This window comes from Rhamphochromis longiceps, linkage group LG10 (genome assembly GCF_057381845.1).
Source record: "Rhamphochromis longiceps isolate RC_006_pf linkage group LG10, R_longiceps_female_GT1.1, whole genome shotgun sequence".
Lineage (NCBI taxonomy): Eukaryota > Metazoa > Chordata > Actinopteri > Cichliformes > Cichlidae > Rhamphochromis > Rhamphochromis longiceps.
This window is the reverse complement of record NC_140566.1, coordinates 17041520-17060844: the sequence shown is the minus strand read 5'-3', so window position 1 is coordinate 17060844 and position 19325 is coordinate 17041520. Positions and strand designations below refer to the sequence as shown.

The 19325-nt window shown below is 40.3% G+C and overlaps 2 protein-coding genes across 4 annotated transcripts; both read right to left on the bottom strand.

Annotated features, from left to right (window-relative positions):
- Positions 1-2754: 2754 nt before the first annotated feature.
- Positions 2755-6595, bottom strand: LOC146660627 (U11/U12 small nuclear ribonucleoprotein 35 kDa protein-like). Its single transcript, XM_085420593.1, has 2 exons — positions 6104-6595; positions 2755-3928 (listed from the first exon to the last, which is right to left on the bottom strand). Exons 1-2 carry the CDS (start codon positions 6432-6434, stop codon positions 3537-3539), a joined length of 723 nt encoding a protein of 240 aa, XP_085276719.1. The 5' UTR covers positions 6435-6595; the 3' UTR covers positions 2755-3536.
- A 937-nt stretch (positions 6596-7532) lies between these two features.
- LOC146660626 (rho GTPase-activating protein 42-like) lies at positions 7533-18139 on the bottom strand. 3 transcript variants are annotated; one of them, XM_085420591.1, is made up of 8 exons: positions 17535-18139; positions 14849-14944; positions 14693-14754; positions 10435-10506; positions 8685-8798; positions 8401-8582; positions 8168-8249; positions 7533-7934 (listed from the first exon to the last, which is right to left on the bottom strand). In XM_085420591.1, the coding sequence occupies exons 1-5, from the start codon at positions 17686-17688 to the stop codon at positions 8736-8738; spliced, it is 447 nt and encodes a 148-aa protein (XP_085276717.1). In that variant the 5' UTR covers positions 17689-18139; the 3' UTR covers positions 7533-7934; positions 8168-8249; positions 8401-8582; positions 8685-8735. The 3 variants fall into 3 exon arrangements, with proteins under 3 accessions (XP_085276717.1, XP_085276716.1, XP_085276718.1); XM_085420590.1 differs by having other exon boundaries at positions 8401-8798; XM_085420592.1 differs by lacking the exon at positions 8685-8798 and having other exon boundaries at positions 17535-18138.
- Between the last annotated feature and the right edge of the window lie 1186 nt (positions 18140-19325).

Below are 19325 nucleotides of genomic sequence, written 5' to 3'. Positions count from 1 at the left end.
TATCCTTTTTATCCAATTTCCCCCAATTTTTATCCGTTGTTCTCCTAACCCACATACTGAGTATGTCTCGGTACAAGGTCTACCGAACCTCTGAATCTCGTGGTGCTTCTTTTTGTTTTTCGAATGTTTTTTTTTTTTTTAAAGGGAGAGAGCGGCATGACAAAACTAATTTCAAAAAACAAAAACCCTCTGCATCTGGTGAAGAAAGTTAAAATTACAGAGTGAATCTTAGGCTTCACAAATGGGAACGAAGATGAAAATGAAAGCTGGGAAATGTTCTCAAGTCTTTCCAGGGTTAACATGGAGGTATCAGTCAGCAAAGCTCTGTTCCCACCACTGCACTCATCACCCCCCACACCACCCTCCCTCCCTCCCCTTGCACAAATAACTCCATTAGTTTCACGGCTCACAGTGGGATCAAAGAAAGAAATACAGTAAAACATTGCATCGTTTTTTTCAAAAATGAAAGAAAGTTCAAACACTGAAAAGAGTAAAACAGAAATAGAAACAATGTCCTAGTCAAGAAATAACAAAAGGATTCAAAATTACCGTCATTATTTCTGATCTCGCTTTAATCTCGGTGCACATCACTAAATAAACAGACAGAAATAAAACTTTGTTTTGTTGTCACAAAAATCAGGTCTGTGTGAATGATTAATTGTCACTGCCATTACGCATATTTTATAGAATTTATATGCAAAGTAAACAAGCTGTGAAAAAGAGACCTAACTGGAAAGATTTCAGAAACTGTGAACAGCGTTGGGCTACATGTTCTGTGCTAACTGGAATCACTCCAAAGTAGTGGGTTTAAAAAAGGGGAACAAGAGTCAACAGTCTACGTTTCACCCTTTTTAGGATTCCTCCTCTACCCGGACACACCTGCTAAGATGGAGACCACATCACGTGAGGCTTTCTGCTTCAGGCCTATCCCAGACCAAGATCCAGGCAAAGGTCAACAGACTTGGCTCACCCTAGAGAGTAAACTCATCATGTCTGTATAAAGATAAGACTCATTTATGATGGCACAGTGCACGCAAGGCTGTGGCTTTCTGTTCAGTGCATGTGTGTGTCTTGGAAATGGTTTGGGCAGTGTGCTATGAGTGAGAAGGCAGAGATGGTAGAGATTATAAAGGTGATTTTGTGATTAAAGCTTAGATTAAAAAAAACCCTACACTGCCATTAAACTGAAAAACACTGTAATAAAGTATTTAATACCTCAAATAGAACATAAGAAAGACCATATAAGGTTAAATGTGAAAATGCTGTTATAGACACAGAGCATCTGGAGGAGTGATATTGTTTTCTCTGCTGTGCAGTGAAATTCCTGCCACTCTTACTCACAGACACAGGATTGGATTGCCCTCAGCAGTAATTATTTGTGTATGTGTTCCCGTGTCCTTCACACAGCTCTGCGACATCCAAAGCAAATGATTTATATTCATAAGAACATTTCATCTCATTTATGTATAAAGTATTATTCTCTCAAGATTAAAATGAAAAAAGCAAATAGTGTAATACATGTAGTATGATCAAGAAAGTAAGAAAGTTTATTTATGGAAAGTGTGATTACTGTTGATGAAATTCTGCCTTTAGCAAAGTTCTGATTACCCTTCAGCAGGCTGTAACACACAACAGGAATCTCACCATTCTCCTCCTGCATCCTCATGATAAACAGGAAGAGGAAACAGACGCGAGGACAGAGAAGTGAGAGGGAATGAGCAAGAAGGCAACCGTGATCACATGTCAGCAGCAGCAAAAAACGAACAGGAAACAGCCCAGATGCAGTCTCAGTATCAGAAAGACTTCCCTCCCCCATCCTCCTGCCACAGGAGGCGGACACCTGCTTTCCCGCAGCCTGACAACATTGGCATCAACCCTGCGTTCAGGTGAGAGCAGGTTTATCATCATCACAGTGTCCTTCATGTAGGGAGCAGCTACTCTGTGTCTGCGTGCTCTGATTCTTCTGATTCACAGGATCAACTTCAGCACGGTCCAAAGAGAGACTTACCCAGGCTGGCCCATCGTGAATGTCGGGTACGGTGGAAGGCAAAGACCAGCTAAGCATGACTTCTAAGTGGCAGTGGAAATCATCTTGCATGTTTGCATACATGCATGATTAATATTAAATGTCAAAGTCATATTTAACAAATGCTTGAAATTTGTCTTGTCCCAGCATGTATTCCCAATAATCATACAGTAATAAACACAAACCAGTGGAAAAAAGCCTCAGTTTTCAGTGTGTTTGACGTATATGTGTTTGCACTAACTTCATTGTCTCTTCGTATAAATAACACTACAATTGACAGCTTACTACTCAGAACATACTTGGAAATAAAAGTCAGTTCTGCCTCTTGTTTTTTTCTGGTACATTAGAGAATTACCTTTTAATGAAATAAGAGATTCATTTCCCGTCATCTTTCATATTGATGACTTCAGAAATACTTGTGCACAGTTTAAGAATCCACCCAGTGACCCATAACCGAAAGCTGATTGACCTCACTGGGCAGGACCGAGGATCAGATGGCTGAGTAAGAGCTGAGTAAGCATTTGATTCAAATTCCTGAGTTGCATGTATATGGAAAAAGGAGTAAATGTGTTTGAATACTGAGTTTTCTTCCCTCAAGTATAAATCTTGCACAACACATCATTACCAACTCTGAAAACAGGGGTCACATGAGGCTACACTGGAAAACTACCCAACTTGGGAAATCTTAAACATGTTGCAACACTTTGACAAACAGTAACACCTTAGATTTCAAAACAATGACGAATTTTATTGTTTATGATATAATCTGATTTACATTTTTTAAAAAGAAATGGGGCTGACAATGTGCTCTTAAACTTATGCTTTTTTAAAAACAAAACAAAACTGCAAACTCATTTTACATTGCGAGTCACATATAGCCTTTGACCTTGAGTGGGCCGGACCAGCGAAACTTCCCTTTCTGTCAGTGAAAAGAAGTTTAACTATGCATTTAATCCCTGGAATATCTTAATATCAGAAAAAGAAATGCAGTTTTGTTTGTCTCAGTTTATCTACATGATAAACAACATTCTGTAGTAAATGGGGAAAAAAGTCTGTTGGGACTTAAATTGCAAGAAATAAAATTTGAATTGTATATGTGGGGTAATAATATTTATGATAACTGTATAAAAATACAGTTCCGATTTCCCAAAGCAATCCAATTGGACTCTTAAGCAGTGATTCTGGCTGCTGGCGCTCATGTTTGACATGATGGATGTAAGTCTCATTTGGCTGGACACCACCCGTATTGTAATTTTTTCGCTAGAATAAAGACTTGTAAAAAAAAAAAAAAACCCCAACAAAACACAACAACCCTACTTTGTCATTCCTGAGACTTCCCTGAGAAGAACTGAATATGACAGCCACAGGCAGAGTCCTGATTACCATACAGTACAATCTGAAGAATATCAGCATACAAAAAAGTAACCTTTCACACAAACAGTTATCCAAGTCACACACTCATTCACTGTCCTCCTTTGAAAGCTGAAGTGCTGAAGTGCAGCCACATGCTTCATCTCCGGTCCCGGTGCCTGCTCCTGTCTCCGTGCCTGCGGTCATCCCACTCTCGGCCTCTGTCCCGGTCATCTCTCCTTCCTCTGTTGCCCCACTCTTCTGTTCTGTGTCGGTCCCGATCCTCTCTGGCTCTCCCGCTTGGTCTGCCCCACTCCCTCCCTCCACTACCACCACCACCTCGTTCCTGCACCGGGTCTACCCCGAGATTGATGGGTTTACGGAAAGGCCTGTCCCTGCCGCCGAACCGCAGCTGTCCGGATTCCTTTTTCCCTCCAAGCCCGCCGCCGAGCCGCCGCGGCACCCATCCTTTAAGAGTCCTCTCTTGCTCAAAATCCACGAACACTTCATGCTGGTCGACCACCAGCTTGTTGGCGTCCCGGTGTTCCAGATCTACTGGCGTTTAGATCAACTGGCGTTGGTCGAACAGATGTGTGGCAGTCTTGCGTTTCAGTAGCTCCTACCGACAAACCAGCAAAAAAAGCCAAATGTGTCATCTGTGACACTTGTGAGGTTATCTCAAACACACTCCGTCAGTCTTGATGCTGTTGAACAACAAAATGTTTAAAAATGTGGCGAGTTTACCTGGTGATATCCTCGTGCGCGACGCGATCGCGAAAACAGCAAACAAGTAACACCACGCCGATGTTGTTCACGGGACAGCAAGAGTAAACGATCGGGAGACTCTTGTCGTCGTTATCGTCCCCCTCGCACGGTTTATTTCTCCGAATTCAGCGTTTTTGCTTCACAACTACAGCGTGCAGTTTACTTTGTGCACTAACATGGACTCGAGTCAACCAGCGCCACCTCTGGCCAAGTGCCACAGCCTACAGCCAGATCAACCTGTGACACACATCTGCACCACGTTTGAATTCGTGTCATGCACATTTGTACCTTTCAATTGTGTCTGTTTGTGCGTCATGCAAATAAACCTTTGGAAAGAATGAAATGATATCATATATTCCTTATTGGCCTACATTTGTACAAAATTCCAAATTATATACACAAAGTCATAGAAATCACTGCTCCAATTGGTCATCATGATTTTAATATTCTCTTTTTCCATAACAATGAAATACACCTTGGACAAATATGACACATCAATATTTCATTAGTGTTGTCACATCACATCCTGTAAGCATCATCTGTCTGTGTCTTTTCCCTGAAAATTAATATTTCCAGCCAATATAGGCAATTCATCAACATGGCTGGAGTTATATACAGTCTGTATAAGTGTGGTTAATCTAATGAAGATTTGTAAGGAGACGACAGTTACTGTGAATTCACAGCAGTTACACAGTGATTAGTAATAAACAGCCAGTGAGAGTGAGTGGATATGACTGTTCCCACCACTAACACATGACCATAGGCCACTACTAGATAAACTTGTGACACATCTGCACCTGCTGCTATGATCACATTGAGTAGAGGCTGAGTGGCTGCACTTACCCCTGGTACATCCAAATCTACCCACAAACATGTTGAAAGATGCAATGCCAGCAATGTGGATTGTCAACACTGAAAACAATCAGTAAGCAAAGACAACAGGGATCATTTGTTTCTGTTTATTTAGCACCCACAACATTTGTAGTCGCCTTCTGCACAGGGGAAGTCCACACACACCGTGTGGTATCACTTTCCACAGAAGGTGCAATCTGCAAGATTGAATGAGATTGTCAGGGTCATTGTCTGACTGTTTATTACTAATCACTGTGTAACTGCTGTACATTCACAGTAACTGCCATCTCCTTATAAATGTTTATTAGATTGACCACACTTATGCAGACTGTATATCACAACCAACTCTAACATGTTTGTTTGCAGAGGGAAGACACAGACAGACTACGCTAACGACATGTGATGTTACAACACTGGTGAAATATTAGTGTGTTCACGACATTTTTCGTATGGGCATAAGTATTGATATCAGGATGGTGATTCTTATGTGTATGTCATTTGGCATTTTGTACAAATGTAGGCTGATAATAAATACATGATATCATTTCATTCATTTCAAAGGTTTATTTGCATGACGCACAAACAGACACAATTGAAAGGTACAAATGTGCATGACACGAATTCAAACGTGGTGCAGATGTGTGTCACAGGTTGATCTGGCTGTAGGCTGTGGCACTTGGCCAGAGGTGGCGCTGGTTGACTCGAGTCCATGTTAGTGCACAAAGTAAACTGCACGCTGTAGTTGTGAAGCAAAAACGCTGAATTCGGAGAAATAAACCGTGCGAGGGGAACGATAACGACGACAAGAGTCTCCCGATCGTTTACTCTTGCTGTCCTGTGAACAACAACGGCGTGGTGTTACTTGTTTGCTGTTTTCGCGATCGCGTCACGCATGAGGATATCACCAGGTAAACTCGCCACATTTTTAAACATTTTGTTGTTCAACAGCATCAAGACTGACGGAGTGTGTTTGAGATAACCTCACAAGTGTCACAGGTGACACATTTGGCGTTTTTTTGCTGGTTTGTCGGTAGCAGCTCCTGAAACGCAAGTCTGCCACACATCTGTTCGACCAACGCCAGTTGATCTAAACGCCAGTAGATCTGGAACACCGGCGGGCCCGGACCACAGATCGCTCCTCTTTGTACTCAATGAAGGCATATCCTTTGGAGAAACCCGTGACAATGTCCCGGACCAGCCGGAGCCGCTGGATGCCTCCGTACTTAGAGAACACTTTGTGTAGTTTATCTTCGGTGGTCTGTGGGTTCAAGCGGGACACAAAAAGCGTGAGCAGTGGGTCTCCAACGACGCCTTTGTTGGGCTTGTACCGGGCACCCATGGCCCTCCAGACCGCTCGATCATGGGGTTCCACGTCTGTGCCGTCGATGCTACCAGCTTTCAGCGGGTCGTACACCTTCGCTATCGGACTCCAGTCAGCCATTTTAAACTAGAACGATGGCACAGGAGACTGGCGGGCTTTACAAACAGTTTTCAGGGCTAATATTTCTCTGCATTAGTCGCCAATTACGCGTTAAACCACACCAGTACCGCTGAATCTATTCACTCTTCCAAGTGCATCAACAAAAACATTCCGTAATGAAACGGGGTCCAGTGTGTCACATTTTAAAGTCCCCCTACTCGCCCGACTAAGGATACTAGAGTTCCGCTGTGCTAAGATACTTAGACCAACTTAAAACTTAAATTAAAAATAGATAACGTAGATTAATTATAGCATCAGTCGACAAATTTGCAAGTATGAAGTAAGGTTAATTATTATTAATAATAAATAATACTTTTTATAAAAATAAAAAGTTTATAAATAAAACTTTTTATTCATTGCACAATACTGTCACTTTTTTAAAAAAAATAATAATTTTATATAATTACACCATAATCAATAGCATAGATAGTGACAGATTAAAGGCAATAGCATTGTTGTGTTATTAAGCCATTGGTCTAGCATGTGCAACCAGGACACCGATTCCTTGATTCTACAAATCATTCTTCCATAATTCTTTTTGACAGTGCTGGTGGAAAGTGCCTTAAAACTTTTACAGATGTTAGACTGAATCGGACATTGCTAGAAAAAATATTAGAGCCCAACCTGATTCCCTCACTGTGAGAGTCACAGCATCCTGTCAGTGTATGTACTCCCTGATTAATATGGCAAGGAATGGCTTATTTGAATGCCGCTTTTTTCACATCTCTGTAGGTCAGTCTTTTTTAGCTACACCACAGAACTCTCAAATGTGCATTTATCTTGTACACAAAACCCTCACAGCTATACCATACCATCGACAGTCAGCTGTGGACACTCTCTTTCAGCATTTGGTTGCTGTGCACTACGTTTCATTTTGGAGTCATGAGGGACATGTCTCTATTTCTATGTCCAGGACCAAAATATGTTGGTTGTAACAAGCGGTTATTTGAGTTACTGTTGCCTAATAAAATGGGTGGTAAGTGTATAAAATTATCTAAAAAGACTGAATGTCAAATGCTATCCAAGATCCAGGTGCCTGAACACTCTTGGGACAATGCATTACAAAAACATTCTTTAATAAAACACTGAAACCACAACAGCTTCTGCTCCACGGTGAATAACTTCTTACAAAAATTGTGAACATGCTTCACTTCATTTTTCTGTACAGTTCCATCTGATACACATGGTACAGTATCAAAAGGGTTTGGAAAGGTGAAACAAATTCTTCTATGTAGTTTATTTAAAAAAGAACTTTTGCTGCGTAGATGCATCTAGTCTTGTTGTTCTAACAGCATAAAAATTATACATAAAGGTTGAGCAGGTGTGCTCTTTAGCTCTGCTCCAGATTCATCATTTTCTGAAAGCCTTTACATATCCTCCACACTCCATTTATAGGCCGCTTCCTGCACAGCCTTTTTATCTGCCATCCTCTGGTAGCGTTTCTGTTCAAAACCATTTGACCTGCAAGACACAAATAAAATAACCCTATTAATTATGATACGACAAGCTAAAAGGCCAAAGACAATCCATTCAATTAGGCGCAAATTTAATATAGACGTGGAAAAAAATGATCACAATTTCTTTACCATTAATGTGCAAAATGACAAACTGATGTGTGTATTAAAAACATTCAATATTAAAACTACAGTTCTGTCCTCAACGGTTTTCCTCTGTCACCGATGCACAAACTCTACCTGTCAACTCCATCCCAGCGGTACCCCGGTGGAATATTGAACCGGTTTGGAGGTGGAGCAGGGCCTTTATATCGAGGTTTCTCTACAAAAAATCAAAACAAACATACAAATAAATAAAAATACAAACAGTAGCAAAAACAAAACTGCTGCTATTTAAAAGCTTCTTACAAGGATTGACCTGGTGAAATAAAATAAAGTCATAAATAAAATAAAACATATATAATGTTAAATACCTTGTGTTTTTGTGCCACGGTCCTTTTTACGCCTGAGCATTGCAGCCATAGGATCGCCTTCTCTTTCCTGTTCTCTCAACATGCGGTCAAGATCCTCATCGTCACGGTGACGTGCCAGTGGCTTCTGGGCTTCGTGCAGCGCGTCCTCAAGTTTCTGCTGATGCATCTGGCTCTGTGCCAACCTATACATACATTTTAACATAAACCATTGAACCACTTTTATAATTTTTTATGTGGATATAATCACATAAACTGTGATATTTGAAATGATCATGCACATTTACCCTTTTCCCCACTGAGCGTATTTCTCGTCTCTTGCCGCTTTTTCACCAGACTTAAGTGTTGTTCAGACTTAAGTGGGTTTTATACTTTCCACATCTGCGAATCTTCTTGGGTGTCTGTGAATTTCAATTACAATGCACCAACTACATATGCGCGTAGGCAGTGCAGTTTAAAGAAGTATAACTGGAATGATTACTCAGTCGTTGGGTCTCCAGTGGTCCGTGTATAATCGAGGCTTTAAAATATCTCATCATCTACATCTCTCCATGCTACCCTGTCGCACCTGGAGCACCAGGGGAGCTACACACGCCTCCTCTTTATTGACTTTAGCTCTGCCTTTAACACCATCTTTCCTCACAGCTGGTGTGCAAGCTGTTAACCCTAGGAGTCCCATATTCCACCTGTCTATGGATTAAGGACTTTCTGACAAACCGTACACAAAGGGTTACGGTGGGCCCCCACATCTCCTTTTTTTAAAAATCAGTCTTTTGTAATTATATTTAAACTTTTTCTCTTGACACCACAGGCTAAAACTTTATCATACAAAGTAGAAGCTATATATGAACATATTCCAGAAACACCACCATCTTCTCTGGGCTAACGCTTATTTGAAATGGACTGAGGCAAAGCAGAAAACTGCTCTGTGGTCAGACTAAAGCGGAGACACACCTTTATCTGGTTTGTTATCAGTGCTCAGCTCAAAAGTTTGAATCTCCTGGGGTGCGTCAGTGCCTGTGAAATTAACAGCTTACACATCTTAAAAGGGGCCGTCAATGCTGAAGGTTTTACAGCAACTTGTGCTCCCAGATTGTCTTTTCAGTGAAGGCCTTGGATATTTCAGCAAGACAATGCCAACTACTCAACCAGTATGGCTTCACAGTAGAAAAGTCTTGCAGTCCAGACCTTTCAGCAGCTGAAAACATTTGGACATTATGAAATAAAAAAATATGGGGCTGTTGAGCAGCTTTAACTGGTTATATTTGCAAATCACTGCGTTCCATTTTTTGTTTCAATTTCTCACATCGTCCTAACTTCTTATGTAATTTGTTTTATTCTACAGATAAAAGTTAGGCAGTCACTAAAGTTTTGAGTTTATCCTGCTGGAACTGTGAGTTTCAGTAGCACATTTTTTGGAAGAGACACACTAAAAATAGTTACGATAACATCTCTTTTACAAAAACAGCTGTAGCTCTCAATGCCACACGTGTATCTCTATTCTCTGAGAAGTGACTACTGGCATTTCTCACGCAAACACCTGCAACATTTCAGGCTGAGGAGTTACTTCCAGTAATACAAAGAAGTGAGCTTTGATTTCATTTTCAGGACTAGTAATCGACCACGTGATGCTGCTATCTACATCCTTATTTTTCACTGAAAAAGAAAAGAGGAAACCAAAAAATAGATAAAACTGGATTATACAACTCAAGACAGCTGCTGAAACCAGACACCAAACTCATTTTTTGTTTACACTGTCTGTCTGAGTTCAACCATCCCTCTGTCTGTGACGTGCTCCTTTTCTTGCCCTCCCAGCGTCCGTTCCCATGACCTTGTTGCTGACACTGGACTGTGATCCATCATTTATCTCGACAAATTGGATTCTCTGATCGCTGACTAACAACCCGAGCGGGACCAGAAAGAAGCAGAGTGATCTGTCTGATCACCACCCAGAGTGCTGCATACCAAATGAAAGCAACATCCATGTTCATAATCTACTCAGCAGTGACCCTTCGACTATAAGAAGAGGAGGTATACCTTTACAGCTCCAATCTGTTCCTTCCGAAACTTCTCGAGTGGTGAGATCAAAACATCATCAGCATTTTGGATCTAAGAGATGAAAACAGAAAATGCAGTCAGCTCAGTGTGTCATATCGAGTAAATATCGAGACAAGCAACATAAATAAAGCAACAGCTCCCATGAGGGCTTTAGCGTCTCACTCAAAATAGCTTTTATCAACTGGTCAGCAGAGGCTTGCCTTTTATTATTCTGAGAGTTTTACCTTAAAACAGGAAAATTTAATTCAAAATATTTCAAATCAATATGCTAACAAGACAATCTATCGAAAACTTCACCAAATTGTTGTATAAAAGCAAATTTCTGGTTGAGATTTACTCTATTTACCTTGTCAATTGTAAACTATTTAAATGGAAATTATTGAGAACAGAGGTAGCAAGGTATGTATATTTGAGCAAAGCAAATGATCTGAATAATCAAACACCTTTTAATGCCTACACTTTACCTGCTGCTGACATAACAAAAAAAAAACAAAGCTTAAGCTTCATCACCTTGAAGAGCTGTTCAAACATCACAGTAACACCCAGCACAAACATTTAGTTATGATTTCGTCATGCTTGGCACATACAGTACTCTGCCAAAGCCTCAAGCCATCTCACATTCCTTTATATTGTGCCAAAGCCAGACTTTCTGAAGGTCTTTTAAAGCTTTTCTTTTGACATCGGCTCCTTTTTCACACATTTGCTATCCAGTCTTTGTATCTGACCATTTGCAAAATGACAATTATCCCAAACAAACTGCATACCTGGATAGAAAACACACAATGAAACACTATTAGTCATGGATTGGCCTCCCCACAATAATGTTGAACCTGGACTTCAACATCAACAACAACAGTGTGAGATTAGAATGGAACAAAAGGCAGCCAACATCCAAAGGATAAAAAGAAAAAATCTGATTGTCCTTCGAGAAGCCTGTAGAATTGTTCCTGAAGACTACTTGAAGAAAGAAAGCTTGCCAAAGAGAGTTCAGGTCTTGTTGAAGAATAAAGTTGCTCGGTGGTGATATCCAATTTTGACTATAAGGTTTGTCAGAAATGCCCTTTTTTTTTTTTTTGCTTTATACAATGTATTCCTGTTGTCCTAGAAAAAGATAAAGACATGAGGGGTGGCTCAAGACTTTTGCACATCACTCTATTTAAAAACACTAGACATAAAACTGTTTTTTTGCCAGTAGTCATTGAAATACTGCAAACCAAAGAGCTCTGATGCAAAGTATTTCACAAAATATTGGCCAACACTGGCCTGTTTCATCAGAAAAATTACAGTAAAACTGCTGTAACATTTCTGCTGGTTGAGTTGCTGCAGTATGTATGAGAAACTTGTGAGTGAGAGGCTGTGGTACAGAGGGGTTATCAGAACTGAGGACTCTGGTGTTTACATTAGGTCTCTGCCCTCTTTAGTCAGGAGTCTATATATTGCAAATGTCGGTCAAATCTTACTTTGTTCTGTCTCAGTTGATTTAAGCATCAGACTATAAATATACCCCCACTCCCACATCATGACTCCACTTTCACTTTGACTTTCGTGCTGCCCTAATACCCCAAAAGAGATCTGGTTTCTTATTACATTCAGCTGGATGAAAGTGAAATCTAAGAGACTGAAGTCCATTGTCAGGTCACAATAATGGTCTTTTCAGGTTGGACGGGTAGGTATTTCAGAGGAACTCATTTGCTGGAATTTCCCTTAAACATAATAATGATAATAATGATGTTGTTAGAAGGGTTGGAGTAGTGCCACATTAAGTGGAAAAGCATGCAATCGAAATGCGTGCACACACATACACACTCACAAAGAGAAATGGGCAGTCAAACACACACACACAGGACCCTTATATGGACTTTCCCAGGCACTGGGGCTGTGCTCACGCTCACAGGGGAATTGGCAGAATAGGTTCCACATGGTGCCTCTGTAACCAGACCGTGCTCACAACCACAAAGACACACACATGAGGTTGCATACTATGCACATACATTGCACATGCGCACAGGTTTGCCTTCACACAGACTGTGCCAGACTCGAGTCACCCTGAAACAAAGACCTCTGACTGATGGAGGTTCTCTGAGTCAAAGACATTTCCCAAATTGCCATGGTGCACAAAGTGCTGTCGGTAAAACACTAAAAAAAAAGAAGGTGTGAATCAGACTTGTGGGAACTGGACTGAAGTAGGAGCTCGAGGAAGTTACAGTGGCTAAGAATGAGTTCAGCTTTTAAACAGAAATCCTGTACATAGTAACTAATAGGGCTGCTCAATTAATCGAATTTTAATCACGATTACGATCTGGGCTTTCAACGATCATTAAAAATGACTGCGCCGATTATTAGCCCCTCCCTCATTTATCCGCGACACCTTAAAGGCCGGTCCGTAAAAAGTATTGTCGGGCATAAACTGGTCCGTGGCGCAAAAAAGGTTGGAGACCGCTGATTAAGAGGACCCGAGGGAAGCTCGGAAAGCTAAGCAGAAGTTATTTGGAGAGGAGAGTGACTGCCGTTGGTTGAAAAGAGAGGTTAAAAAAAACTTCAGTGGTGTTGCACACTATTTTATATTATTTTTTAAAGTCATTGTTAACCCTTTAAATCCGGTCAGAGCAGCACGCTCCGTTTTGTGTAACGATTTTTAAATCCCTGTAGAACCTGAACCGTGTAAGCTAGCGCAATAATTTGTTTTGTATATGAAACCGGAGGAGTTGTACTTACATCTGATGCCATCAGCTTGTCCTCGGTCACGGTTTCCTTCCACATATAGCTTTGCAAAAATTGCATAAAAAGCGCTTGCAGGAACAAAAACATAATATTCCAGAAACATGCTTTGCCGATCCGATCAGCTGTTAGTAACACTTCCCACAGTGAAACAGACATCAGCGCGAACTATCGCATGTCCGCCATTTCCTGGCCGAAACCGGAAGTGACGTCATTTTCGCGGAAATGTAGTTTTTTACTTGTAGGCCTTAAAAACCTATACTGGTCATGTTTGACTTTTCTGAATAGTTTCTGAGATGCTTAGAACTCAAATTGCACTGCTGGAAATAGTTTATTTTGATGCACCTGCTGTTTTCTTTGCAAATTTGCATCATAGGATTGTTTTTTTGTTTTTTCTGCAGTGTATATAAAAATTGGTGTATCTCAAAAATAAAACTATGAAGACACTCAAAATAAATTTCCTGTTGTTGTAAACTATTTTTTGCAACTTTTTTGTATTTAAAGTTTTAAGGGATAAACCTCTTAAATTTCTCCAAGTAGAAATATATGTAAAAAACAAAACAAAAACTATTTTCAATTTTTTTGTAGTTTATTGCACTTTTTTGCAATTAATGTAGTTACTATGGACTTAATGCATACATATTATTAAAATATGGGCCATATCAGTTGTATAGCAACTTGAAATGCTCCCACAAATGGCACTACAACATGTAAAAAAATAATATAAGCTCTGGCGGACTTAGTTCTATGGTAGGTCTTAAAGGGTTAAATAAATATCGTCAAATAATCGAGATCTCAATTTCAGTGAAAATAATCGTGATTATCATTTTTGCCATAATCGAGCAGCCCTAGTAACTAATGACTTAAATCTTAATCAGTAATGGTGAATAAACATGTTTTTTTTTTGTCCACTTGGGCTGGTGAAAAAGTTGTGAACACATTTACAGTCACATATTGGGTTGATCATTAGCATTCATTTGAAATTGCTTTCTAGCCTCCTGGTGATCCTGTTTTTAATATTTACTCCTTTTTTGGTCAGTGTATAGTAGTTAGTAAGGTAATGTACAGTGAGATGGTTTCAGCTCGGCCAAAATGACACTGAGAAAGAACTGAGAGGGAACCAAAACAGGCTAGTTTCAGTTCTCTCGTGATAAAGTTCTGCAGACCTGAAGGAAGCCTCAGATTCAAGTGGTATTTTTTCCCTTTCATGCTGCCACAGTATTTTCAAATTCTTACTATTAAAAAAAAAATTACAGGTGCTTAAAGATGGGATGCACTTGCTGCTTTCTGCTGCTCAACAGGAGACATAGAGTGCGAACACATTTCTGGTTGGTTTAGACTTTGGTGATAGCAGTTTGGTTAATTTTTTTAAGAGATGAGCATAGTCAGCCAGAGAAAGATGACAGGTATAAATATCTACAAGAACAAACATCCTACAGTTAGTTATCAATGTATCAAACTGCTACCAAGTCTGTATTTCTACGCACCCACACTCAAATACAATCACACATTTTCTTACCAGACGTTTTCTCTCCTCTTCCATGGTGCTTAAGAGCTGAGAGAACTCCTTTAAAGACTGGGCTGCAAAATAAATAACACATCCCACTGCTGTAAAAGGCTTTGCATATCTTAAATATTGTGCAAGCTTGTGTAAAAAGTGGCATTTCTGTCTCACCTATATTGACCTCATCATCAGTCTCTGCATCTCCAATGCATTCAAACTGAAACTCCTGCAGAGACTGTGAGAATCGCTGTACAGCAAGAGAAAGACCTGAGGAAGACAGGTAGAAGTTCATTACGTCAACTAAAGCATTGTTAACAGCTGGATTACGGGTAACATCTTTAACTTAGCCTGTTTAGCTTTTTGCACAAGTTGCCATCAGCGGCCACCTGAAATGCTCCCTTTGTTCTACAGGTTGCAGGGAAAAATCACTTATTCCATCCTGTAATAAACCATTAATATATTTTCCTACAAGTCTCTTCAAGTGTGATGTAAATGAAGTGCCACACCCTGCAACAATCTCCTGTGTGTTTACGTGTCCAAACAACACTCCAATAATAGAGTTTAATACCACAGTTTATTCTCTAAGGCACACAAAATACTTGGCTGCATTCTGTCATTAACACACCCTGAGATTGTTGTGCAGGGCAGCCGCTGAGAAAACATCTTAATCATACCACTCCACTGCAAACTGGTAATAAAACCATTAAACTGTCATTTATATTTCTATCAGTGTACACCAGATTACTGCAAAAACTTTGTTCAGGTTGAATGTATGAAAACAACAAAACAACCACTTCATTCTGCACTCGATTTGGTGTCCAGGACTGTTTATGTCCTAGACTGCATTCGTGCAGAAAAATGTGCTTAATGTGCTTATTCTGATGAGGGTTTGTTTGGTGTCAAATAACTTGCTTTTGACTGGTTTTCAGGTTATTTCACATCTGTGTGGTCACAGAGCAGTCAAACACCTTGTGTGTTTAAGGTGACCCCCTCGTGTTCCCTCAATCTTACAATTCAACACTGTTAGGCACACACTTTTTCCAAAGTATGGCTTTTTACTTAGAGGCTGCACCAAAAGACATCATTTCATCAAGGTTCTCCTGAAGTTAACATGTGGAAATCACCACAATAACACAAACATTGGAGACTTTTGTGAAGTATAAACACAATAAAATATACAACTACAATAAAGACTCGAAAACCCTTAATAACTGTGTAAAACTAGTGGTAGGTGATTCTCAAGAGGTTTTTTTTTTTCAGCTCAAAATGAGATGTGCCATTTCATGGATGAACTAAAACCTAGATTATTATCAGAGAAATCATCCTCTGAACAGTTAACAACAGTTTTAAAGGCTGCTGGGATTTTTTTTTTAAGAGAGAGAGGATGCATGAGAGTAAGACATCTAATGCGAAAAAGTACACATATTTACTTAGCAAGAGATTTGGAAAACATTCAAATAAAATATATCTCTCTTTCACTGATTTACTCTCAGCATTGGTAATATGTCCCACATTGTCCCTCACAAGCATACTTCTTGTCCTATATTTACTGTTTTTGAAGTCTGGTCATGCTTCTTTTAACAGAGGTTAAAACTCCAGCAACACTTGTGGTATTATTGCTTCACCCTGGTGAAAGCTGCAAGCTGAAATGTGGTGATCAAACAATAAAATTGAAGCTTCAGCCTCTTTAGACTTCATGTTCTTCTTCATCCAGTTCGGAAGTAGGTAAGGTTTTCTGACAAACCTCTGCCTTGTTTTGACCTTGTGTGTATACAGCTGGCAGCGGCAGGTGATGACCTCAGCCAACAGGTGAGCCAAAAACCCCACCCCCCCACCTTAATCAAACACTACAAACAACAAGGAGGTATATGCTGTTTGAAAGCTGTCATCAGGACAAGAATATGGCACCCAGTCAGTAACCCAGCCATGTGCCTTTATACTGTCAAATGAAGGTGTCAAAATTAATAAACACACAGTCATTAACGCGATCTTTGGGGGCTGACCTGTACTATGTAAGGTTATTTGATGGTGAATGCCATGAGACTGAGCAACCTTCTTTAAGACTTTCTTTGCATAGCATTTGCGTGTTCCAGTTATTTCCAACCATTTAATAAATACAAGGTATTCTGGGGCTGGCGTTTAAAAAAAATTGTATTCAGGAAAAACCCCAAATGTGATAATAATAAAGATTCATATGTGCAAAAATGTGAATATTTCCAGTTTTCCTCTGTTTTAAAGAAATTGAGAGTTTAGTGCCTTTAGGTTTAGTACTAATACCCAAGCAAAACAAGCTAAATTAACATTCTTCTGCCACTTTTAAAAAAAATACCCACTGTTTATAGAAAAAAAAATCAAAAACATCACTGATATAGTTAATGTGGACATGGTCTTTTTATATATTTTCAGTAATCTAGCCGAAATCAGGTAACACCCAATAGTAGCTTGGTGGGTGGAGGTTAGGCGGTGGTCCTGCTGTTTTGGGCCCTCAAGGCAGTTGTCAGCTGTTTGCTGCTTTCTGCTAGTTAAAACCTGTATGTAACAGCAGACTACAATATTGTAAAGGTGACCTACATCAACAAATTAAGGTGAACAAATATTATTAATTATTAACTCGCGCAATAGCTGCTGTGTATATCACAGACCTACACTGTGCATAACACTGTAACTACCTTCCAAACTGTCCTGCTCATACTACACACACAAATGAAAAATGAGACACTCAAGGTTCAAGTCCCTACAGTGGTTCTGTTTGGAATGATACCCAGAGGACTTCCCTTTGGATCAGGTTGCATAAATCACTGCAAACTGTAAAGCACATTCGCTCCCAAGAATCAGCTATTAATCAGCGCGTACTTACTTTTAAGGGCAGATATGAGCATGTTTCCATCTTTGATGAGGTCTTTTATGAACCTGTTGGTTCGCTCCAACTCTATTTCATGGCACTGCAGCCGCTCTCTGAAATCCGGGCTGTCCAGGAAAGAATCACTGAACTCCAGCGTCGGCAGACCCATCGCTAGATTAATACACGCCGCTAATTACGAGAGAACAACAGCACGACGCCTTCTCTGCCTCCTCGGCGAGACACCAAACGGTGTTTCAGTGTGCTCCGAGCAAATTTCTCAGAAATTTCCTCCAGCTACTCTTTTTCATGCCTTTCTTACTTTTTCCCCAGCAGAACTTCCGGACACAAGAACACAACAGAGTCTCTGATAGAGAAGGCTTGGCTAAGCTATACAACGAGCTCCATGCAGCTTCTCTCCAGCCTTCTTACTGTCGCTACTTTCATATAAGGCGTCGCGCTGACTTCTTATTTACTTATTAGGTGAAGCAAAGCGGACGTACGGCCGTGCAGAGTAACTAACAGGGCTTAATGTTGGTCGCACCAAAGAAAGAAGTCGGCAAAGACTGGCTAACTTTGTCTACGGACGGATCCTAGTCTTGTTACTATGGGAACGGGAGACTCCTGCTGGCGCGTGCTGAAATTGGTGGAAAACTTGGCAAAGAATACAAATGGGCCGATAACTCTGTGATCCACAGGTTTTTAACAATATGAACACCAGCGGCAGCAACAACAACAATAATTTTAATAATAGAAAATACTCGAGCAAATTTTTAAATAAATTATTTTCCTATGAATAAATACTTAAATAACACAACAGCTCAAATTAAAGTCCTGAAAATCTGTTTCATTTCAGCGCGAATTGTCAGTATATTCCGGGTGAAGTGAAAGCGTTACAAGGAACTGAGTATGTCAGCTGATGTGTTAAAGGATTAAAAAGTACCCTGCCGTTTTTCCCTTTTTTTCTCTTTTTTTTAAACCCCGTTTTCCTCACAGACAACTAGAGACGCCTAGATGTACTGTACATCGATGAGCCACCTCATTAACTACATAACTACAGGGTAACTAACACTGATTGCCTGTTACAATGCAGTGTTCATCTGGGATACTTTGGGTGCTGGCACTGGGTGGTGTTTTGACACTTACCAACCCACCTGGACATTGTTGCAGACCAGTCATGCATCCCATCGCAGTTACACTCCCCAGTAACAGCAGCCTCTACAAGTGGATGAAAACCAGACCACAAAAACTGCTCAACAAAGGTATTAAGCTACTTTCCCCAACAAAACAAGCCCACTGAGAATCCAGAGCACACCTGATCTATGGAGGTCCCAGGCAGCCAACAGGACCTAGAAACCAATCCACTGTTAACATCCCAGTGGTAGACTCCAGGAGAACACGTCCTACTGTATTTCAGTACCCCCAATGCATGACAACTAATGTGACCAGATCCAAATAAACGTAGGACCAAATAAATGTGGGACAAAGTGCAGTGACTATAAGGGAGAATGACATGGACATGTTACTCGTACTGAGCAATGGGTTAAAAATGTGCTATATCTGACTCAAACACACACACAATATGTAAGCTAAAGCTTGAGAATCAACCACTCCGTATCGCCATATAACCCCAACAGACCACTTCAGTCTCAGAATGCTGGCTTACTCATGGTTCCTTGGGCATTTGAAAGTAGAAAGGGAGGCAGAGTCTTTGGCTTTCAAGCCTCTCTTCTATGGAACCAGCTCCCAGTTTGGATTCGGGAGATTTTGTTACCCTGCAATAGGTTTATGGTTCTGGGGGCTTTCCAT